General features: G+C 41.6%; 4 protein-coding genes across 6 annotated transcripts; 3 read left to right on the forward strand and 1 right to left on the reverse strand.

Moving 5' to 3' along the window:
* The first annotated feature begins 857 nt into the window (after positions 1-857).
* On the forward strand, positions 858-3,440 carry cldn10a (claudin 10a). Its single transcript, XM_042704699.1, has 5 exons — positions 858-1,077; positions 1,914-2,075; positions 2,261-2,342; positions 2,488-2,642; positions 3,053-3,440. The coding sequence occupies exons 1-5, from the start codon at positions 858-860 to the stop codon at positions 3,196-3,198; spliced, it is 765 nt and encodes a 254-aa protein (XP_042560633.1). The 3' UTR covers positions 3,199-3,440.
* Positions 3,441-6,852: 3,412 nt separating this feature from the next.
* Positions 6,853-9,281, forward strand: cldn10e (claudin 10e). Its single transcript, XM_042704700.1, is given in 6 exon segments — positions 6,853-7,186; positions 7,382-7,543; positions 7,677-7,758; positions 7,863-7,997; positions 8,175-8,438; positions 9,278-9,281. Coding segments are annotated over 6 exon segments (879 nt in total). The 5' UTR covers positions 6,853-6,954.
* Positions 9,282-9,751: 470 nt separating this feature from the next.
* Positions 9,752-11,583, forward strand: cldn10d (claudin 10d). The gene is made up of 5 exons (XM_042704695.1): positions 9,752-10,358; positions 10,507-10,668; positions 10,878-10,959; positions 11,052-11,148; positions 11,289-11,583. Exons 1-5 carry the CDS (start codon positions 10,127-10,129, stop codon positions 11,532-11,534), a joined length of 819 nt encoding a protein of 272 aa, XP_042560629.1. The 5' UTR covers positions 9,752-10,126; the 3' UTR covers positions 11,535-11,583.
* A 287-nt stretch (positions 11,584-11,870) lies between these two features.
* Positions 11,871-24,350, reverse strand: dzip1 (DAZ interacting zinc finger protein 1). 3 transcript variants are annotated; one of them, XM_042704693.1, is made up of 19 exons: positions 23,265-24,350; positions 21,165-21,243; positions 20,266-20,877; positions 18,824-18,908; positions 18,591-18,727; positions 18,144-18,302; positions 17,631-17,828; positions 17,466-17,528; positions 17,257-17,367; positions 16,436-16,484; positions 16,261-16,299; positions 15,876-15,935; positions 15,320-15,471; positions 14,901-15,102; positions 13,864-14,005; positions 13,320-13,579; positions 12,909-13,066; positions 12,164-12,332; positions 11,871-12,036 (listed from the first exon to the last, which is right to left on the reverse strand). In XM_042704693.1, the coding sequence occupies exons 2-19, from the start codon at positions 21,165-21,167 to the stop codon at positions 11,954-11,956; spliced, it is 2,682 nt and encodes an 893-aa protein (XP_042560627.1). In that variant the 5' UTR covers positions 21,168-21,243; positions 23,265-24,350; the 3' UTR covers positions 11,871-11,953. The 3 variants fall into 3 exon arrangements, with proteins under 3 accessions (XP_042560627.1, XP_042560625.1, XP_042560626.1); XM_042704691.1 differs by lacking the exon at positions 23,265-24,350 and having other exon boundaries at positions 21,165-21,367; XM_042704692.1 differs by lacking the exons at positions 15,876-15,935; positions 23,265-24,350 and having other exon boundaries at positions 21,165-21,367.
* Between the last annotated feature and the right edge of the window lie 99 nt (positions 24,351-24,449).

Here is a 24,449-nt window from a genome sequence, read left to right on the forward strand (position 1 = left end):
GCCATTTTAGCACAGTATAAAAATGAAAGTAAAAAGTTTGATGGATTTGCAGCTATATCTGGGTTTGGAATATCTTTGGAAAAATGCTAAAAAGTGGGCAAGGGGCTCAACGGGCAGAATATAAGTTTCATGATGTAGATAAGTCCCAACGGTTGACCCTACGGCATCATTGGCCTTGCAAGGTCATTATGATTTTAAACAGTAGATGCCAGGTTGAGCCATTTTCATTTCATGAAATTACGATTTGTATCAATTTGGTTAATAACAGTACAGTCATATTATTTAGTTTACAGCTTTAAAAACTGTTTAAGTGTGCAGTACCTCTTTAATGACTCAAATTGTGACATTCCAATAGTCTTTGACATGTAAGGCAACCTGTCCTGTGAAATCTGTCCAGTAGGGGGAGCTCTCATCTCAGTTTAATGCCATAAATCTAACCTCTCTTCTCTGGACACCCTAGTCTCCCTCTAGCTAGACTGACTGCCATGGCTTCCTGCTCTCTGACATGCCAGATCTGCATGATAAGACTCATCTCTGAGCTTCAGTTATAATCCCTGTGGAGTGACGTGCTCCGCCGTTGTGTCTGTGTGGGCATATGTGTGACAGAGCAATGGGTTGATGTCTATTCAATGTAGGCATAAAAGATCATTGGTCAGCTAGAGGAGTGCTTCCAGGACCTCTCCCCCTCCTCTCAGGTGCATATAAGCCCAGTGATCAGAGATTACACACGGACCGCAGCTCCACACAGCAGAGCAACAGTGCAATTCTATTGCCATTACTATCCATCCCATCTCCGTGCACCCAAGTCAGGTGCAGTTAGCAAACTGACAACGTACCAAAGGTTGTGTCTGAACAAAATGAGTCACATGATGACAGAAATGATTGCCTTTCTTTTGACCATATCGGGATGGATCCTCACAGCCTCGACCGTGGCTACAGACTACTGGAAGGTTTCCTCTGTGGATGGGACTGTCATCACAACAGCAACCTTCTGGTCAAATCTGTGGAAGACGTGTGTGACTGACTCCACCGGTGTCTCTAACTGCAAAGACTTCCCATCCATGCTAGCATTAGACGGTCTGTCATTTATTTGTATTTATTTGTGCCAGTGAATGTCTATATTAGATGTGAAATTAGATGTGAATTGTAGATTGCAGCATTTTAGTAAACAAAATATGTCAGTTCACTCTTTATGGGCTCATGGTGAAGAATCAAAATGTATCAAATATAGACTATAATATTTGAACTGAATATTCAAAGAGTACATTTAATAAGAATAAAACTGAACATATCAAAATATTATTTGATTTTATAGTTTTAAACTTTTCACAGTGATCATTTACCAACATAAAAATACCTATTGTGTTAGATACATGCTAGAGTTTAGAGAATGACATTTGTACTTGGTAGGATTAAACTGGCCAACATGAACATATAAGTATACTTGTATATTTTTAGTATTAGACATGTAGGTCACTTAATCTTAAACTTTAATTGGTATATTTAATTGAATCACACACACACTGTTTTTGTCATCTTAAAATATTGTACAACATACAGTAAATATTGTTTAGACACAATATTACATTTGGTGACATTGCTAGAATCTGCCTAACATTTTCATTTTTAAGTAAACTTCTTGGAAGAATATACAAAGTAAAATGTAAGAATGTTATGTATATATCCATCTATACCATCTAAACTGAAATCATTTTTCTTGTTAGTTTGTTTGAACCTTGTTGTGTGTACACACTTCATGGAGAGTGTGGCATACTCCTTTGCCACATTTGACTGCTTTAGAGGAAAACAAATATTTAATCTCCCCATTCACCCCCATGACAGTCCTTTAACTTTGGGACCTTAAAACTTAACTTTTTTGTCTATTATCTCTTTCCCTCTCTGATTACCTGCAGGGTACATCCAAGTGTGCCGTGGTTTAATGATAGCTGCTGTTTGTTTGGGTTTCTTTGGGGCCATTCTGGCCTTGGTGGGTATGAAATGTACCAAGATTGGAGGATCGGAAACAACAAAGGCCCGGATTGCCTGTTTGGCAGGCTTCCATTTCATCCTAAACGGTAGTTTTTGTTTTTTAAATCACTCACCATGTTGTACATATTTTGCCTTAGAACCCTTCACTTTACCCATCCTAGAAATCTGTTAAGAAGGGATGTTAAACATGAACATCTGGATCTCATATCTTTGTATATGATGTTAAACATGAACATCTGGATCTCATATCTTTTTACCTTCTCTTGTGCAGGTCTCTGCTCCTTGACTGCATGTTCTCTCTACGCACATAGGATAACATCGGAATTTTTTGATCCCATGTTTGTTGCGCAAAAGTTAGTATTTTCATGTATTCATGTTAACCCAATAATCTGCAATATTGCTTGCTTTTAGCTATTATACAGTGTAAATAGGTGAATGTACCTTATACTGTTGGTTCTGTATGCGTTTGTGTTAACGTTTGTGTCTCAATCCAACCAGATTTGAGCTGGGTGCTGCCTTGTTCATTGGATGGGGAGGGTCTGTCCTCTGCATATTAGGAGGCTTCATCTTCTGCCTGTCTTTAACAGAGGGCTTCAGTTTGAGGTACGTCTCTGACACTGATTGCAGGAGTCTGAAGCACGGTCCAACTCTATGCCAATCTGAATAATAGCTTGTGAAATATAGCTCTTGTACAGGTTTCACCCTAAAACGACAAAATTTCTCAATTTATTACTATTATGATTATTATTATTAAAATTATTCACTCTCTACTGCTTTAAATATTGATCATTTCTACTTCTACTTATGCTGAATCGTTGCATTTGATCATCATAACCACTGTGACCATAGTTAGTAATGATGAATAAATGAATAATCAATTCTAAACTAATAATTACAAAATCTAAGTAGACAGTTCCTACCTGAAAGTACACGCAGAGGTATAGATGGGAGATACACACACCTGTATAAGACATCTGCTATGACACTGAAGTTAAAAATGATATTTTCATGTCAAATATCCACTGTATTTCTGTTAGTTAATAACACTGATGCACATTCCTCCTCTCCCCCAGACACACTGAGTGCTCCTATAACAGACCCGCATCCTTCTCCATACGCCAGAGGCCCAACCCCTCCACCACCCTCCAGAAAGACCCCCAGGAGCAGGGGGGCACGTCCAGACAGTTTGGGAGAAATGCTTATGTTTGATGACTGCATGCATACACAGCGACAACGCTAGCAGGCAGAGAGCTACACCTGCAATGTCTGCTTTGGAGATGTCCTGTTTCACAAAAACAGTAGAGAACTATTCACTAACAGAGCCTCTCCATAGCCTGAAGTCAGAGACGCAGGAAGAGAAACGCCACATCTTACATTTGATCAAGGTGCTGCATAGCAGAAATGCTGGACACCAGCTCAGCTTTTGTAACAAAGGATTCAGTCGTAACAAAGGATTCAGTTCAGCAGCAAGCTTTGACTAGCATCACCATGCTTTCTGTGACAGCCTACTTCATGATAAAAAACTTTGTGATGTATTTGGAGGTGAAATTGGGCATTGAAATGCTTGTCAGTCCCCGAGGTTGTCAGTCAATGTATTATGAACACCAAAGATATCCGATAAGGTGGTTTTCATAAGAGGTCATGACAGTTTGGCAGCAAACACTACAAACTTAATCTTGGGTCACTACATTTGCAAACAGAAAAAAAGGTTCAGGTCAATAGCCTGCTAATAGCATGCCTAATAAACATGTTGCCAATCAGATCTCAGTTATGTGTGGACATCAATCTGTCCACAATCTGAATAATGCAAAGAGCATCATTATCATCATGTCCTGTTGATATCTTTTCCATCACAGGCTATTTCAGGTCCTATGTGTAATGTTATTATTAAATATACATTTAACAGTATTCCATTTCCATTTCAACTCTAGCCACAATGTAATCTGTTCTTTGGCTAAAGAAACAGAACAGAGACCCTAATCCCATAAAACAAGAGTGGCCCTTGCATACTCTAATAGTTCCTAACAATATTACTACAAATAGTTCCTAACAATATTATATAAAATATACAATCTAATGTGAAAATACAGATTATGTATGCCTTACTTTAATGACAGAAACAGGACAAAATAGATTTTGTGTTTTTCATAAATATTTGTTCAAGTCTGTAAACTAGCCTATATTTTATTTATGCTACTTACGGTCCAAAACAGCTCTTCAAGTATTGTTGCTAATCCACTTTAACAAGTTCAATGTAAATTAATGGGTCTGGCTACTCTAAATGAATGGTCTTGTAAGCTCCATCTAATGGACCATGGATAATTACTCATTTTGGATGGCTTAACAACATTCTACAGTGTCCTTTGGCATGCTGGATATTCTATCAAATATTAGCCAATAAGGCCAAGAAGACACCTATGCTCTTCCTCCTCTTACGGACACAGTACTGATGATGGGGGTCAGAATTAGGATAGATGATTCCCAACCCCCAGTCACCTAAATCATGAGCAGCCATTCTGAGGGAGCAATCTAGTGAAGGGTGTTTAGTGGTACTTGCAGACAGTGCACATTCAGCTGTCCAGCTGAACCTATATGCCTTTGAGTTGCTGCAATTATTGATTATAGACGAGACTCCGGGGTTTTCCTAAATGTGTCTGTGAAATATGGATTAATGTGATCTCAGCTCTGGTGCTGGTGCTGTGGGCCGAGATCTGGAGGGCCCTGGGAACAATCACCCTAAGTGCTGCTATTGAGTTAAACTACAAATAATATGTGGACTTTCAGTCACTTTCATATCCTGATGTTGATAATGCAAACAGTGTTAGTGTCTTAGCCTTGAGTCCAGTCTTTATTGCTTCATCTCCTGTGATTGACTGTATTCCTCTTAACCGCAGTGGATTCCCACCCAGAGCTCTCTCTCAACATTCCCTGTGGGTATTGAGTTTGCATGCAGCCAGGAGACATAGAACCATAATTCAGACGTGATGTTTACTACTGCTGCAGCCAGTGAAGTATAACTAAGAGGCTGGACATTTTGAGAAAATGGATCTCTTGCTAATTTCTTTTTCATAAGTAAATCCATGGAGGAGTAATACAAGCTCACCTCAAACCACCGTTTCCGTTCAAGTGTTGACATGTGTGGACACATCGACTGTGACCATTTGGAAGCTCCAACCAATGACGAGGCTTTAAACAACAGGGCTAGGCCACGCTCCCTGTGTGGGAGATGGAAGAAAGGTCTAGTTAGGCTATCTACCCAGACAAACTGATGACAGAAGTCTAGCAATTTCAGCCCCAATGCACTATTTAAAGTCTCGTGCTGTAACCAATCCATTGCCTATTCGAAAACTGACTCGGAAATTACTGAAGTCTTAAGAACAGCCGTCCATCTCCACCTGATGATAAGTGGAAACCCGATCCGCATTTCCGTCTCACTCCCTCCGGCTGATAGACCTACGGCTCTGAAACATTCACTCACAACGCTTCCGTAAACAAGTGTTATGTGTCCCGCTGTTGCTGTTCAAGGAGAATTAGATAACAATCTAACTTCTTCCCAATAATAAAGCCCATTTTCGCTTTATTAGCCTACCCACTAAGTAGGCTACTCTGACCGCCAGATGGCAGTATTGTTGTAAACTTCTTATCGATAAAATGTCTCCTAACCAAAATACATTTGGTTTTGTGGCACTGAAGGGGTCCCAGGTTAAGGCAGTGGTTATACGTTTTGTTAAACTAGATAGACAACCGTGTCACCTTTGTGTGTTAATTTCAGAACAAACGGAGAACATTGTTTTGGTTGAAATTAACCTTGACAGCGTAGGGTTTTTGCAGTTCATAAAATGTTAGTTCACTCAAAAATGTGTTTCTTCTGTAAAAGTAAAAACTATAATCAGCCCTAGCCTACTATTATTGGTTAAGCCTTTATACTCACTTACCTTATTAGCCTACTCAGTTATTAGCTGATGTGCCGCCAACGGACACACTGAGGCTCTTCTTTGTTGGTTCCGTGATGGGCCTATTCCCCCTTTCTTTAATTAATGAAAGTTGTGATACAGATGACACAGAGTCCCCCTCTTTCTGCACTCCCTAACTAGAGGTCAGGTCAGATCAAGCAGGGTAGTCTTTCATCACATTAGTCCCTCATTTGTTTTCATTAATAACACAGACATGGATTTATTTCTAATAATATTAGAGGGAAACTAAGTCTAAAAGATAAAAGAGAGAGACTCCATCTTTATGAAATTATTAATAAGCTTGGGAAGCCTGAGGCATGGAAAAATAAGGCCTCTTTGTAATGTTTTAAAAATCAGTTTAACCTTGGCTCTGCATTTGACCCACATATTTTGCCTCAGTGGAGAATGAGAGGTCGTTGGTTGAGTAACGTCAGGGATTGCATGTAGGTTCACCATGAACAGATCGCTGTGTGTGTGATGGCCCAAGGTACAGTTCAAACATGGACGCATGAATTCAACCTATACCCTTAGAACATATTACTCCTGTTGCCATTAAGGTCCACAATGAACTCAGAACAATCCCATTGTTCCTTACAGCTGGTCACAGAGCGTTTCGATGATCTGGTGTTGATATATCGGTGAAGTGTAGAGAAGTGTTGAGCTACGCATCTCCACAGGCCATCAGTGGCACAAGACTCTGGGAAACGGACTGGTCTCAGTTTCACACCAACAAGCACTTTTTGTCTTTGTTTTTCTCCCTCCCTCCCTCCCTCTCTTTATGTCACACACACATAAACACACACATAAACAATACAGGTGGGAGAGAGCGTTTGGGTGTGAAGCCCGGCTCCTCCTTTCCGTAGTGGAACTTGCCATCGAGCGAAACCCTGTCAGTTGCATGATCAACAGGCGAGGCATGGGACTTCAGAGAAGAGAGAGGTGAAATCAGACTTTTATGGGGATATATTTAATTGTAAGTGTGTAAGTGTATCACAAACAGTTTCAAGAGAGAATGAAGATCCGCGTGGTGCAAATCTGGGGCTTCCTATTGACAGTGCTGGGCTGGATATTTATAGCCTGCTCCATGGCCATGGAGGGCTGGAAGGTGACCTCCATCGGTGGGCAGGGTGGAAGCTCAATCATCACTGTGGCCTGGTACTGGTCCAGCCTCTGGAGGGCCTGCTTCACAGACTCCACCGCTGTCACTAATTGCTATGACTTTCCTGTGCTCTGGTCGGTTGAAGGTGGGTTAGGAAAAGCTTCAAGCCTATGCTTCTACTGCCTATTGTCACTGAAAGTACAGTGTTGAGACTCATTCATTGACTGACAGACAGTTATTGGCATGAACATGTGCTAATATGTAAGAATGGAATGATGACATACAGTTTTGGTACCTAAAATGCTGTGCTGTAGTAGTGAAGTTACTCTCTCACATTCAGATCACATACAGATCGTCCGGGGCCTTCTCATGGGAGGGCTCTCACTGGGGATGCTGGGGTTCGTTCTGAGCCTTCTGGGGATGGAGTGTACCTACATTGGGGGCAAAGACAAGGAGAAGAACAGAACTCTGCTCGCTGGTGGAGTCTGCCATCTTACCAGTGGCAAGTATTCTAATAAGGTGGTTTTAGAAGAAGGAATCCTAGAATGTGTTCTGTGAGAGTGTCTGAAAGTTCCACAATGACAGCAAGTGCCAGCAAGTGTGACTACCGGTATTTATGTTTCTCTTCTCTGCAGGAATGCTGGCAGCCTCTGGTTATGCTGTGTATGCCCAGTATGTCTCCGCTGAATACTTCAATCCTAATTTTGACGGATTAAGGTAAGACTGAGGCATTTACACTTTCCTGTCTAAATAACTATGGCCAGATACCAGTACCCAAGTTGTGTATGAGCATAAGAAATAGAGTTTTGTTTCCCTTCCAGGTTTGACCTAGGCACGCCGCTCTTCCTTGGGTGGGCCGGCTCTGCCTTTCACATGGCTGGGGGTATATTCCACCTGGTCTCTGTTTGTAAGATATGGTCTCTGACATACAGGTGAGCACACACTCATACACATATGTATACTGAGTACTGTGTTGTGTGCAATGTGTGCATATGTAAGAACATCATAAAAGTACATTTTAAGAGATCCTGTGACAGCGTATTTTTTTCGTATATTAGAAAAATAATTTCATGAAGTGTTCTTTCAGTATTATTTATGCTGAGCAATATCTGGGACATTTGTGTTCTTTGTAGTGCTCCAGTCATTCCCCTTCCGGCTGCAATAGAAGAGCGTCCCATCTCCACTGAGTTCTCCACACTGTCTGAGCTCTCCACCGTGTCTGAAGCATCCTCTGTATCTCAGCTTTCGTCGAGAACCATACTTTCAACTGTTTCTGGAATCACAGAAAAGACCGGACGCTCCTCAAAGTCCGGATCCTCATCAAAATCGAAGCAATCTGTACGATCAAAGAGGTCTGAGAGATCAGACAAGTCCCTGAGATCAGAAGGGTCATCTCGGTCTGCACGCTCCTCAGGGAGGCAGTCAGCGAGGAGCTCCAGGGACAGCAGGTCAACTGGCTTAAGCAGTAGAGCTTGGTCAGATGGGTCCAGAAGTGAGAGAGCCTTATTTATTAAAAACTCCTACATATAGAACACTTCAGGAACACTAAACAAGTGAGAGAGCCTTATTTATTAAAAACTAATACATATAGAACACTTCAGGAACACTAAACAAGTGAGAGAGCCTTATTTATTAAAAACTAATACATATAGAACACCTCAGAAACACTAAACAAGTGAGAGAGCCTTATTTATTAAAAACTCATACATATAGAACACTTCAGGAACACTAAACAAGTGAGAGAGCCTTATTTATTAAAAACATACATATAGAACACCTCAGAAAACACTAAACAAGTGCATATTAATGTTCCAATGTTAAGGCTTGTGGGTATGGATATGTCTGAGAATGAAGTCAGACACATTTTAAACATATGACTCTTGTAAAACACATTGTTAAGCACATTTAAACGTTATACAATTTCGTCTCAGTCTGACTTCAATTAGGTATGATACTTTGAGGGAGAGTACCACTGGTGAATGTTATGAAATACAAAACAGTGGGATACACATATGATTAGGATTTTAAATATGATTACTCGTCATTTGCATGTAGATGTTGCATTATGTGGATAACTTTGCAGTTTCTATCTGTATTGGAGGTTATTTTCTGAATAAATTCTTTGTGAAAAGTATGTGTTTGGATTCCAGCCTTTTCTGAATTCTGAATTCATGGATCATTATTAATCAAATATGGACAACCTTGTATGTCTTTTTTATGTGATATCCACCTGTAGCTAAGCATTTTAGGTGGACATTTTGTGTTTATTTTGTAGTTCCTCAAATGAGGCAAACAGTAATCTAACAAGATACACAACACAAATATTTTAAGAAGGTTAAAAGGTTTAAAGGTTGTTTTAAATGTGGGGGGACTACTCTGTCCACATGACTGTATGGAATCTGAAAACAAAAACACAGACAGTTGATGAGATAAATATCTTTGTTTAGAAAAAATATTCAGAGATAACATTCAGTGTCTATCATAACCAAGTTGATGTAATGGAGGACCACATTACCATCAGCACACAATGAACCAGGGCATGGTTTAAAGACTTCACTTAAAAAGCAAAAATAGTAGCAATAACACATTAAAAGCACTATAATTCTTGTAACTGGGTGGATTACTGTTATACTAGTAATATAATAGTAATAGTTATCAGATAAAAAAGGTATGTATCTATATATATATATATATATATATACATATACACAACACACAAATAACTCAATTAATCAATTCATTCTGATACACAGAATGACCTCCAAATGTCTTTCAGTCACATCTTGTCATAATAAAAGATGTCCTGTGTAAATAGCTGTTCTTCCCCAGTGTACAGATAGTGGTGATCTCATCCGAAACCTTGAGACTATAGGGGTGTGGGGTGTGGTTGGTGAGAGCCAGATACGATCTTGGGAACACAAAGATGCTGATGATGCAAATGAATCTCAAAGAGGCCGAAACAATACCTGTTCCCATTACTGAGTTTTCCCACAGGCTGTGCGCTCCTTCACTCGCCACAGTTCCAACAAACCGCTTCATGTCAAGCTTATCTTCCCCTTAGAGTGTCTCCCCCACGCTGGGCACCATGAAGTACAGGACTCTGGTGATGTACATGGAGATCGGCTCCTTCGTCTCATGCCTCTCTGGGTGGATTCTGGTGAGTTCTACTTTGGCTATTGAGTACTGGACCTGGTCGGAGGTGGGTAGCGTTGTCCTCACCACCGGTAACTATTACTCCAACCTATGGATGGACTGCGTCTCCGACACCACCGGTGTGTCAGACTGCAAGTACTACCCTTCTTTGCTGGCTCTTCCAGGTGAGACACCTTACGTATTTCCTACTGAATTAGTTGACCAATGACTGGTTAAAGAATAGAAAAATAAAATAAATGGAAAAATTCCAGCCAATGTTGTTTCATTTAGAGGATAGATCGACTCTGAGTGATGTTAATCCTGCCTTGGCAGTGTTTCTGCATGTTTGTCGGGCTCTGGCCATTGTATCAGTGATCCTGGGATTTTGGGGAGCTGTCCTCGCCTTCATTGGGATGAAATGCACCAAGATAGGTGGTTCAGAGCTGGCCAATGCCAGGGTAACATTTGCTGCTAGCATCACCTACCTTGCCTCTGGTAAGCTATGGCATTTCAAAATGCAAAATATATATGGTTCATTGCTTTATAATCACTACATATGTATTATTACGTACTTATTATTTAGATACTAGACTAAATAATAATAAAAACAGCAGATTTCATGAATATCTGTCTATTACATTGAAGTAAACACTGCATAATTTCAGGCTTTATCTCAGATTGTTTTTTTTCCGTATGTCTTCCAGGGTTCTCTGGCTTGATAGTATATTCCTGGTGGGGGAATAAGGTGCGTTCCGAATTTGTAGATCCAAATTTCAGATCCCAGAAGTGAGTACTTGCTAAATGCACTTTAAGACCTTGTTCATATATCATGAGCTGAACCATCTGCTAAAGCCTGTTCAATGTTCCATCTCTGTCAGATTTGAGATTGGTGCAGCTGTGTTCATTGGGTGGGGAGGATCCTGTCTTATCATCGCCGCTGCTTCTGTCATGTGTTATTTCTCGGGACGAGAGGCCATCTATAAAAAGTAATTTTTAAGAATTTTTCCCTTTATTATTATAGACGCACACACAGACTATTTTTAAATCATTTGTAATGTATTTTTCCTGTACAGTGTCATGTTAACAATACAATGGAACATCTAACTCCCCCAAACCTATCTTTCATTAGTGGGAAGAAACGTCCACCTAGGTCCTACGTCACCGCACGGACGCGGACACGGACACGGACATACATGCTTCCAGGGTCATCCAGACAAGCACGCACTCTAGCAGCATCTTCCAGACGGACACCTAAGCCCACACCCATGCCTCCTCTGTGGTCTGGCAACGTCAGCCTCGCAAGCAAGAAAACGCGCAGCGTTCGGACCGCCCAACCACTCAGCATGGACTCATTTGTATGAGTCTGAGTCTGGTCCACATCAACAACCTGCGTCTGTACAGAATGGCACAGAACTTTCATTACCTAAGGGGACCCTGTCAGCAAGAATACTACCTGGGTTTAGTTGCGAAAACGTATTATTGGATTTGAAAGCAAATGTTTTGTCTGTCCGTATAAAGTGCTTTAAGTAAGAAAGCCTCCAAGGTAAAAAAATATTTTTTTTAACCATAATGTACCATATTCAAGGGTGAAACTTTACCAGTAAAACCTGTTAAACAACAGTAGATCTAGAGAATCTCCACATCAGAAGTAACAAATGATCTGTAAAAGACAAATGCAAATATAAAGTATTTATTTGTGTGTGTGTGTGTGTGTGTAGGGGGTGGGGGTGGCTGAGTATAACCCATATAACAATGGCAAATGGTTTATAAGAAATATAACCTATGCATCGTCCGAACTACTCCAGTCACTGAAAGACACTAGGCTACTCTTCAGGGTGCTGCCCGTGCCAGCCTCCGTGAGTCCTGAAAGAGAAATAAAAGCACATAAGCCTTTTGGCATCACATTCTTGTTCACCTTCAGTGTCAAGTATTTCCTTTTCAAGACCACCACAAAAGAGCCTGTGGTCTACCGCTGTGTCCAAACACCTACCAGGTTTTGGGGTGTGGCCGGTGGAGGGACCCCACACACTTGTGCTAGTCGAGTCGAGAGTCTTCTGTACAATGTTCAGGCTTGAAGTAGGCTTGGAAACATCATCCAGTGATGAGATATCCCAGTCATCATCATCATCATCATCATCATCATCATCAGCATCCTTGTACTGAAACAGAATACGTATTTATTACTGTTCCTTCACGTGCTAATGTGCTAGCTGTAGAATCTGAAGAAAGGATGAGGGTTTGTGAAGTCATGGGAATGCCAAAGCACCAGCATATGTGGGTCTGCCTCTCCAGCACTCATTGTTTATCTACACTGGGATCACAGGGCAGGGGGGTATTCGTTGTACGTGGTTTAGTGACAAACCTGGATAAGTTAACTCAGTGGTAAGTGATAAACCTCCTAATAAAAAAAAAAAAACGTTGTTTCATTCTCCTAGCAAAACAACGTCAGAGGGTTCTTCAATTAGGAGGTTTACCACTTACTTATCCAGGTTTGTCACTAAACCACGTACGACGAATACCCCCCAGGTCAAACTGGCCAAAACAAAAGAAAACAATGTACATATTCTCCTGGACAGAGCGGAGTTTAAAACATTTCTCCTCACTGGTGTAGGTTTCACTGGTGTTTTAAAACGACATCAAAGGCTCGTTTTCACAGGTCATGACATTTTCCTCTACGACTGACTAGCCAGTTATCCAATAACACACAGCAGCTACAAGAAGAAAGGAATGTGTACCTTGTGTTCTTCTACAACATCCTTTCTTTTGGATGAGTTCTTGTTGGTCCCAAAAGAATTTGCAGTATTTATGGTGTTCACGCTCCCTGCTAGTCTAGGTGGTCCTCGGTCAGCCAGTTGATTCTCAAGGCTCCTTGTTAAGTCTTTCACATGATGACCTAGAATGACATCAAATGGAATGATATACAGCAGAGTTGATGGTTTTTAAAATCCCACTATAGGCATTCACAGTTGACAAATCTCTCTGTATCTTTTCAGTAAGGGGATGGGTTGCAAATAGGATGTAATGCAAATAAAGCACCAAAAACATAAAGAATTGATCATGTAAATGTGGTAACAAATGTGTTTGTACATTTTAGAGGGAGTGAGAGAGAAAGAGAAAAAGTGTGTCTGTTAAGAATACATCCTGACCATGAGCCTTCTTTCCAGATGCATTCTGGGCCACCGGACTGGAATGCTGTGGCTGCTTAAGGTCAATCTCTTCCAGCTCGCTGCCCTCTGTCCATTCCCCATCCTCCTCCTCCCAAGGACCAGAGCGCTCTTGGCAAAGCACCACCTGTGGGATGTTCCCCCTGGGGACGGGCGTGGGCTGAGTTCTAATCAAGGAGCCGCTCAGACTCTGGGGCACCAACCCCTCCTCAGAATCATCATCTGAACTGAACTCAGGAGTCCTAGGGAATGAAATCAGAGCACAAAGAATATCATGTGACAAGATTCTACGAAGACACTGATTTCTTCAATACTGAGTAATGCAGTTTATCCTACATTATATGATTTCAAAAACAATCCCCTAAATCCAGTTGAGCTCTTTGAGCATCCAATCAGACACAAGCATACTTAGGGGTGGAGGTGTGGGGCTGGGCTTTCTTTGAGCATCCAATCAGACACAAGCATACTTAGGGGTGGAGGTATGGGGCTGGGCTTTCTTTGAGCATCCAATCAGACACAAGCATACTTAGGGGTGGAGGTGTGGGGCAGGGCTTTGGTGCTGCTGCGGTGGGATGCGTGAGGAGTCTGCAACTGTTTGGCTGGAACATCTGAGACCAGTCGGCTTCCTTTGGAGGGCAGACTGCTGTACATGGTCCTGGACAAGGCCACTGGAAACAGATAGACATGTCCATGGAGGTCATTTAGGTTTCACACTGAACAGCACACACACAACACTGTAAATCATGGGACTCACGGGCAGAGCAGGACTGCAACATGAGGTTTTAGGTGAGAAGGTGAGATAGACAATACTAACAAAAAATTACTTTTGCTTTGAATTTGTAGCATACAGAAAATATTAATGTCTCCACTTACCGTATTGTCCTGACTATAAACCGCAGCTTACATAAACCGCATTACTGTATTTTATGTAATATGTAATAGGCTACCTCATTCCCACTCACAGTGAAACCTATGCATTAATTAAGAGTTTATTAAGTGTTATAGTGTCGCGTGGGAATGGATGCAAAAGCTTCAGTCGAATCGTGACTAGATCCCCTGGCACCCTAGTACTATAACTGATAATCTTCTGACACGCCTGCAGTGGGAATCACAACCACTGAATTACCATGTTTGACAAGGGTCAGGGGGAGGGGGGACTTCACCCCCTTATGTTGCTATGGTTGCCTAGTTGCTATACTAGCAAACTAGCTAGCTAGCAAAGGAAAGTTTTAAAAAACCTTGAATGTTTCTTTATCGTTATGGAAGACAGTGTGAATGAAAATCTGTTGTATTCCATGCTGTTTTCGCCAGATAAATTAAAGGGGTTTGTATGTAAAAGAGGGAGAGATACCCATTTTACCTGGCAGAGTTACTGTGCCCATTACTAACTTCCAGGCAGGGAAAAAAAAGCATTCCCACGTATAGACCGCACCGGAGTATTAAGGGCAGCAGAAATTTGAACTATAAACCGCGGTTAATATTTGGGAAATGACAGCATGTCCTTTTTTTGAACACAAGAGAAACAAGGGTGCCTGTCGTGAATCCTATGTGAAATATGTGTACCTGGAGTGTCTTTGGTTCTGTGTTGCTTCTCTGGGCCAGAGCTGTAGCCTGCCAGTCTGTCCTTCACCCTCTGGTCCAGGCTGTGTGAGAGCTCCAGTCGCAGGCGCTGACACTGAGGCGTGTCCTTCACCAGCTCACTCCTCTTCTGATGGACCTCCATCATTAATCGCTCATACTCTCCTTTACAAAGGCCTTGGGTTTCCTGAAGAACAGACCTTCAATGTACTGGTGCCATAATTATATAATAAACATGTTTTAGGAGGACGTGAGCTAGCTTATACTGTGTACAAATACACAACACACATAAATGAGTGCAGTCCATTCTGCTTTGCCTTCTAAATAACTAATAGCTCTACTCAAATGTTCAAAGGTCAAATGAATTAGCATCCCAGCATTGGAGCTACTGAGTCAGCACTTACTGGTCTAATGCCCAGAGAGTGAAGCTCATCCCAAAGACTCCGCTCCACGATCTCTCTCATCTCTCGCTTAGCTCCTGGGTTTTTCAGGAACTCCTTCACCCTCTCCTGAACTTCTCGTACAATAGTTGTGCTGTCCGATTTACTTGAAGAGTCTGTCAAAGAAATACACAGTTTATGACAACAAATCTTCACTCCAACCAACCGTGAGATGGTGAGCCATAGCAAGTACCACATTCTAAGGCGGGTTAAATGCCACAGCATAGAAACATATAATACATATTCACAGATGTTCTCTTCGAAGCACTGATGATAAGGGCAATGGGGGAACATAGAGAGGTTATAACCTGTCTTACAGGGTACACGTAGATGTCTTAATGCCAAGCAACATGCACAATGGACATCAAAGCATTCTGCACCAGAACACACAACCACAGCCAATCACAGAGCGTCTCATCCAATAACAGCTCATGAGATTCTCACAGGCCACCAATGAGACGATGCATTCAGTGTACAGCATGCCACAGTGTACAGTGCAGCGGCTGCACAGGCTGGTTACCTCTCTCCTCCTCTGAGAGCTCCACTATGGGGTCCAGCTTATGGAGCACCACAGGGGGCTCTGATGGACAGCACAGGGAGGTGGAATGATAGCAAGGTGTTTTAGGTGAGGGTACTACATAGTCAGTGGAACACTGTTTTGCTGTTCTAACAGGGTTCTACAGATGACGTTTTACCTAATACTGCAAAAATGGACATTTCTTGCTGTTTCTGCGCCATGTGTGAGCAAGCCTCTCTTAGTTTGTCTACTCATACAGACAACAACTTTCTGTTGTACAGCATTTCTCTCTTTTCAACAGACCAATCAGTCCAAAACGGTCACAAAAGGAATAACATTAATAAAAGGAGTCTTTGTTTTGTTCGTCCACTTGGTTTGGGCCACTTACCATGCATGAGTGGCTTGGCTTTGGGCTCTGGGCCAGGGGCTGATTGGAGAGAGAAGAGCACAGTGCGCTTCATGACACAGGACAGTGTACATGACAGAACATAGACAATAGATGCCAAAGAGCAGAAGTATTTTTCACAGAAAAACAAAACCTTAGTTACCCAAGGCGTAAATACCTTCATGTTTCACGACAATAGTGGGAGGGCTTGCAGACACCTGCTTCACCTGTGAGGTCATAAAAGAAAAAAAATCTTTAAGAAAAGATTTATTTTCATCCATCATTTTTATTTCAACTGTTTAATTGACCTTATTTCAACCATGCACACTATTCGGTTACCATGGCTATATTCCTGACAAACACGTGGTATGCCCCACTTTAAGTTCATATGCCAAGCTGAAACATACATTTACATTTCTACATCTAGTTAGCACATCATAGCTTATAGCCAAACAACGAAGAAATGGAATATTATACGCTTCTCCTCTGTGTCATAGATGTTTGCTGATGATGTTACCAGCTCTGTGTACTGTCACCTGACTGGCAGAACACAGTATGACAGATGCCTTTCTTTGGGAAAATATATTCCTTGTATATTTAACTGCAGAGTAGACCACCATGCACTGCTGCAGGGCCATTCAAATGATTTGGAGGTGACAGTGGACAGGTACCATGAGGCCAACTGGTCACAGTACTGGGCAAAAAAAAAACGTATTTTAAATTTTTAAGGAATGCTGATGCACCCGTTTCCCATGTTCAATGCCCAGGGTAAACTTGCAGGACCCTCTAGCAGGAAAAACACATGTTAGTGCATTTTAGAAAAACAGCATTAGCTGTGTAGGAGACAGATCTGAGCATCATACGGTGGTCAATGCTCAACGCCCTTTTTGATATTTGAGCTCAGTCAGGACCAATGGCTCCACTGGCTTGCAGTTGGTGAGGCTAATGCAGGATATCCTGAACAAGCGGTCTACTTCCTGTGAACAGTTCTTGTCTGACCTGCGTGGCCTGATGGCGAGGCTCCTTCAGCAGCTGAGTGCCTGGCTGCTCCATCTGTCTGCAACTCTGCTCACTCACACATTTCTGTAAGTGTTGCAAGTCCTCACTGAGCTGAGAACACATGCATGGCACAAGGATTAGGCTTCCGCCACCAGAGTTTCAAAAGACAGAATACTTTGTACACACAATGCTATAAAAACCCTTCATACCTGATTCTTCACCGTCTCATGTTCCTTCTGGATTTTCAGCAATCTGGCTGACCACTTCTCTTCCTGTATTATATTTAGCCATGTTAAAATGCACAAATCAATACACTCTAAAATGTCTAACATAAGCAGCTTTACGACTACACAGCTGCGTGTTTGAATACTGACCTGTGTCTGCACCTGGTGCTCAAGCTTGAGGATTTCCTGCTGGTGTTTGACTACCTCACCAAGCATGTATGTGCCCCCATCAAGCGTGTCTGGGCGTGTGCTCCTCTTCTTAGTGTCTTTGTGTGGAGTCCTCTTCTTCTCTTCAAGGTCAACTCTGACCCCCAGCACAAGGTTGGTCTCCTGGACCTTTGCCAATTGCTGAGAAAAGAGTGTGATTCTTATTCTGGGGAATACCTGTGACTGCACATTGCAGGTTAACTATAATCCACATATACTGCTGCATGAGGTTTCGAAATGTTGCACCCAAATCACAGAAAGGGTGTGCATGTTCCATGTTCGCCTAATAACACTGTTACTATTTGTTCTATTAACATTATCTTATGGTAGGGCTAAAACCACAGCATGATAACACACATTTCATGGAAGCCTTAGTTGAATACTTAATAACATGTGTTTATATGCACTGTTTGACAACTCTTGCTTGCAGGCCTACTGCAACATGTAGCCAATCACCTTCTCCAGCAGAGCGTTCTTCTGGTAAAGTGAATGTACATCTCGCTGACAGCTCTCCCTGATTTCGTCTATTTGTCTGTTCATGCTCCTCTTCTCATCCGCCTTCCATTTCTCTAGGTCCTGCTTGAGCTCCTCCTGTTTCTCACTCAGGTCTTTTTCCTGGAGGAAACAGAGACATTTATTATAGGGAGAGTTAGATTTGGAACAACTTCACTGTTAATTGGACAACTACATAGGTTAAATGAGATATTACAGTATCTCAACTTGCATGTCGAAAGTTATTTAGTCTTCAGGAGTAAATCAGTAGAAGAATCAAAAGAGAACCATTGCCAGCTGAGAAGAAGAAGGTCTGTGTAAGAGACAGAGGTAGAGACAGAGACAGAGACAGAGACAGAGACAGAGACAGAGGTAGAGATAGAGCTTGTGTGTAACAGAAAGAGAGATCACCTGAGCAGCCTTGGCCACACAGGCCTGCTGCTGTGTCTCGAGCTGAGATCGCGTCAGAGAGAGCTGCTCCTTCAGCTTGTTGATCTCCTCCTGGAAACGCACAGACTGCACTTTCTTCTGGGTGTCTGTCAGAAGTTCTGAGTGGAAACATGTTCATATCATACATCTGTTTTTCCTGAGAAACGCTGTTGTTCTTAACAGTTGAGTATGATAGAGTTGTCAAAGAGACTCACTGAAGTCATACTCGTCTGGGTGTCTGCGCTGCATGTGACTGTGCAGGAACGTGGCATTCATGAAGGCTTTGTCACAGTGTTGGCACTAGAAGACAAAATATATCATGCATCAAATTAAAGAAATAATAAATGAATAATAATTTAAAAAAATCACCTGAACACTCCTACACCTTCCTTCTATGATTCCTGAATGTGTTCCACTGTCCGATTCATTCTGTATTGTTTGGTTGTTTTCTGTGTGTGCTTTGCTAAAAACGTCAAATTTGTTACAATGCTAAATGAATGTCCTTCACGATGACTAGTAATGCTTATTCCCCATTGCTTACTACTATATTACTATGCCCTATCTATTACATGAATGACACAGCACTTGCCATCCGTCACGGCACTGATCTAGAGTCAGTCTGGAATGAGAGGTCTCTCTTGTCTATTGAGAAAATGAGTGCTCCTCCCTGTCACGCCATATTAATGTTTTAGTACAGAGAAAAAAGACAACAGCAATGTGAAGTCACCTACACATATTACACACCACACTGAGTATCACTGAGAAAGCTGCTGCCTTAACTAAATGGCTGATATCTGTGAATGAGTGAGTGACTTTGTTGAGTGTGGCTGCCAGATATTGCCATCAGAAAGCCCTCTTTGTGTGCCAAATTGGAGTAAGTGAGATAACCTTATTGCCCAAATCTTCTGTGAAATTGCATTAAAGCTGTGCAGAGTGAAAGCAAACAGGAAGACCTAAATGGACCCAAACGAACAGATTCAAGATGCACTACTCCACATTAAAATATACAACCTTGCCAAATCAGTACTATTGTCATTGTTTAACTGTTTGCCTGTTACTAACAAACTATGCAACTGACTAGCAGAAAGCTACAAAGTAGACCCATTTCATAACATTTAATAGTTGAGCAGTTTTAGCTCGGGTGGTCATATGAAACCACCAAAGCTACTACAATCCGCCGATCATGAGCAAAAAGGCAAATGCAGGAAAGCCATAAAGATCCATTACAGAGGAGACAGATACTGCATCTTAGTGATTTAAAACCAGCAGACCAGCAGTGTGGGGGAGGGGGCTTCTGTTTAGGACAGGACCTTTAAGTACAAAGGGATTGTGGAGTTATTGTCACCAGTCCACACCATCTGCTCAGCTCCCAATTCAAAATGTTGAATTTGAATTAAGCTCCTCATGATTAGCTGTAAATCTAATTAGGTACTGACTGGGGACACGGACTCGGTTCCACCTCCAGAACAGAAGAATACAAATCAGCAACGGGGTCTGCCTCGTTCATTTGACAACAAGACACAATTGACTGATTTGAATGGTGGAGATATGAAAACAGGATTCCAATGGCATCTCTGTTGTTAAATAAGGTTCCTGCGTTAGAGAGGTCCAACACACAAGCCTTATGACACTCAACCACACATGCACACATACAAACCTTGTTGTAGCCTGCAATGCCAGTGCTGATCATGGCTTGCTGCGATGTGATGATCTTTTTCCTCTGCTTAAGTTCATCTTTAAGGGTCTTCAGTTCATCAGCGTGCTTTTGAAACATGAGGTGTATCTGCTCCTTCTCCCGCTGCTCTGCCTGGACCCTCTCCTCGGCAGCCTGCAGGCTCAGGCTCAGATAGTCTTGTGAGTGTAGCAGGTACTCCACGGTCAGTTGTGACAGTCGGAAAAGCTTGAGTACTGCTGAATCCACTGGGGCCTGACAGCGCTGGCACCTCTCTGCTTCTATGCTGCAGAACGTTACACCTGCTATATGCTCCTGTAGGGTCTGGAAGTCCAGCTCACTGGCCACACGATCCACATCCAGAGCACCGATGCGCCGCCAGTCCACACTCTCACGCTGCAAACGGAACCTGAAGGGTGGGAGCGGCACAGCAGCTGAGGCTTGCATGGAGGTTGACATGGTAGCCACAGAGGCGGTTTGCTGGCTGTTGCTGGATTGCTGGCTCTGTGGAGAGTTCAGCAGCGAGGATATCCCTACAGATGTTTGAGCACCCTGGCTGTCTGCCTGATAGGGGTAGTAGATGTTGTTGAAGAAGGGCTGGAAGAGGACAAAATTGAGAGGCTATCAACATTACAGTCAAAAGACAGTAGGGAACTTATATTACGCTAAATGGTATCGACGACAATGATGAGACGCGATATTTCTATAAAGGTAAACGATATATCATTTCCTGAACAAGCGCAGCTTCCGCTGCAAAAACCTGGCTAAAAACTACTACTCAATCGATGAAAGGATGCAGAAAACAACACTGACAGCAATCCTGTTACTTTTTAAAGACAATACCAAACAGAACACCTTGTTCAGCCTCGGTGTGGTCGTCTTACCATCTTGGTCTCTCCTCTCCGCGTTGAGACAATCGCGCGAGCAGGCGTATGACTGCGCCTCCCTCTACAGCAGTGCGTCCTAGTGGTCACCATGGAAACAAACATATGTATGATCTCTGCGTGTGAGCAACAGACAAGGTAGCCCGCAAACAATCCAAATATTTAACAAAACCCTATTAGCAAAGTATGGCTGGAAATGTTATGATATAACATATCACAAGAGAAAAAGGCAAAATAAAGGCGCAATAATATCAAGAGGCACCAAAGAAAGTGAAATACATTCAACATTCACCTAAGGACGTAAAAACATACAATAACTTCCGTTAATGTTATGTAGCTGGCGGCTAATGCATTTTAATGTCTTCTGCAACGTGACTTGAATTACAACAATGTTTCACATCATCAAATCAATGTTTTTTCCCACCCATTAAATTTAGAAAACGCAGTGTATAGTAGAAGATGCCAAACATGCTTCCTTCATTAAGAACGCTTTCTTAACATCAGAGCTCATTCACTTAATTCATTATTATATTGTTTGACCATCGCTGTCGATTTGCTGGTTAAGAAGATAGTTAGTTGTCAGTTACCTTAGAAAACGTAAAGCATAAATGTCTGCACACATGTTAGCTAACTTCAAGTTAGCTTACTATTATTAATTGGCTTGCTATCTTAGCTGATGTAATTTCTTGGAATGCAAATTGAGAGCACGTAAAGTTAGCAAGTTGTCAAACTGTTGGCACATGACCTTTACCTTGTGGAGTGCGCATTTAGTTATTTTTTCCGCATACCCATCTACCAACAGTGACTAACAATCCTGTTGTCATGGGCTACATTGAACGTTAGTTAGATTGTTGTAACCACTATAGCTTACCTTGCTATCTGACTAACAAGTCCTTTTGTTTGCGAGCCATCTTAATAAACAATTTAGAACGAAGAAGTATGTGATTGTTTGTCGACCATTCACTTCCACAAAAACATATCATGGTAAAATTAAGTTACTGCGTCTGTGAGATATTGTTAGTTATAATGCTATCAATTCGGAGCAAGAATCAGAAGGGGGCATGCTCAAACACGCCGAACTTTCGAAAAAAAAAAAGGATTTAACGTTAGGCAATTATTTAAACAGATTTAAACCCAAAATGTAAGCTACTCTCCCGGTACATGCAACGCTTCGGAACTTCTGAGATGTCTGAGTTTTTGATTTCAACTGGCAATTTTGAATGAACGTGAGTCTTAAAGTAACAGTCTTAAAGTAGATACTACGCAACAATTTGCTACTTTTTGAAGTTTTTTTGAACTACTTTTGGTATTATTCAAATTAATTTTGATGATATATGTGAAGAGCAAATTATCACACGTGCTGTTCCCACTATCGCCCAGGCTTTGCCCTATGTTGTTAGTTCGTCGGAACACGTCGTGAAAATGTAAGCAGAGCTTAACAGCACCTCGCCAACAATATCGCCAAAAGACTTCAGTTAGCATGTTAGCAAGCTTTTATCATTGCCATATGGGCTGTTGATGTTTGCAAGGTTTTGGTTTACATTTTAGGTAGGCATCCTGCTAGATTTAAACTAAACTCACAATGCTCCTTTTACGTTCTAAATTATTGTGAAATTGCAGTATAGTTTTAGTAGTCAATAAATATGTCTACGCCCAACGTTACGTTGTAATATTAATGTAATTCCTTAGGTAATTCTGAGGGAACAGTGGAACTATATCGTGACCCCTCAAGTTTTCAGTGCATATGGTTTCTTTACTTCAAGTGTTGTAAATATTTGCTTCCCCTCGGGGTTGAAAAAGGGGAGATCATTTTAAAAAGCCTGGCGATGCATGAGACAAAAGACGCAAAGAATGCATGTTGGTAGACCAACATCTTTTCATGCTATTATAACTATATGAGATATACTACCCTACCGACAGAAACTTAATTTACTTTTATTTGTAGATACAAAAACACTAACGTTAATCTAACGAGGAATAATGGGATAACGTTATAGCTAATTTGTCAGATGGCCAGCTATCTCAGTTTCGTAATAGTTGGTTTGCTGTATTAAAACAACAAACATGCTGTTAACTTAGTAGATATGTTTCTTAACTCACCTGGTGATCTTTGCAACGTATTCCGAGCAAATAGGTAGCCTGATAAATAAATGTAAGTTGTTTGTAGCTACTGCTGATTTGAAGCATTCCAATGGCTGAACATCACTTCAAGTAGTCGAGAAGTTGCCGCGGCCCGCGACGGTGGGGGAGGGGAGCACATTATGAGGTACCACAGAGATTTAAATGAATTCAACTGTACGTCTCAGTGCGGGCTAATGGTGCTAATCTTCCAATATTGCAATCTTCACTCGTGTTCTGCTGATTTTTCTAACCCATAGGTAGATCCCACTCAGCTTCAAACATAGAGCGTTTTAAAGCGAGAATGGGCATTTGTAGTGGAATGCCTCGCTAGGTATTCCGTTCTTTTTTAAATTTAGCATAGCCTTAGTTGTGCCATATTTGAGACCAGTATTTTCATTGGTGCAATATACATTAGGTTGTTAAGTTCATTAAGTAATTATCGTTTCAGCAAACATCGGTTAAGGATTAAATAAGACTGCTGAAGTTGATGTTAGGGACTTTTTTCACATTTGTAGATCAACCTAACCGGCGAAATTCTGACTCCGTCAGCATTTGCCGCCCCCATGTGGCCAAAGTCTTGTAGCCAAATGATGTATATTATTTTCATCACTGTTGAGAAGAAGGTAATAGGCAAACATTACCATTCGTGATATGGCCTATGACAAGCAAGGTCCACAAAACAGAAACAAAAAGCAGAACACACAGCAAATCCTGCGGTGCTAAAAGATGGTGTTTGTCATTTTAGGACTTGTCAACACCATTCCTTAAGTCTAGAGGAAAAATCGTCCACTATTTGGTTTTTACAGTGTTTTGAAAACTGACTTTTACTTTTATATATTTTTTTCACATTGGAAAAGAGACCATCAGCAATTCAACCAGCTTTGGAAATCAGCTCCTCCTCAACTAACCTCCTCCTCCAATTTACTGACATGGCGTATAACCAACACTTGCTTTTAGAACAAATGTGTGTCATTCTTTCATACTGACCAAAATCATTTATGTGGATGCCAATCTATCTCATGGTAAGATATAAGCATGACAGGCCATTGCATCACACAACAGTTCTGGTAGAGTTGGAAACGCATGAAATAGATAATCATGTATCATCTTACATCGTCTCTAATACCTTGCAATTCACCAGTACCCCAGCTGGCGTCTCAGTTA

The sequence above is a fragment of the Clupea harengus genome, unplaced genomic scaffold, assembly GCF_900700415.2.
Source record: "Clupea harengus unplaced genomic scaffold, Ch_v2.0.2, whole genome shotgun sequence".
Taxonomy (NCBI): Eukaryota; Metazoa; Chordata; class Actinopteri; order Clupeiformes; family Clupeidae; genus Clupea; species Clupea harengus.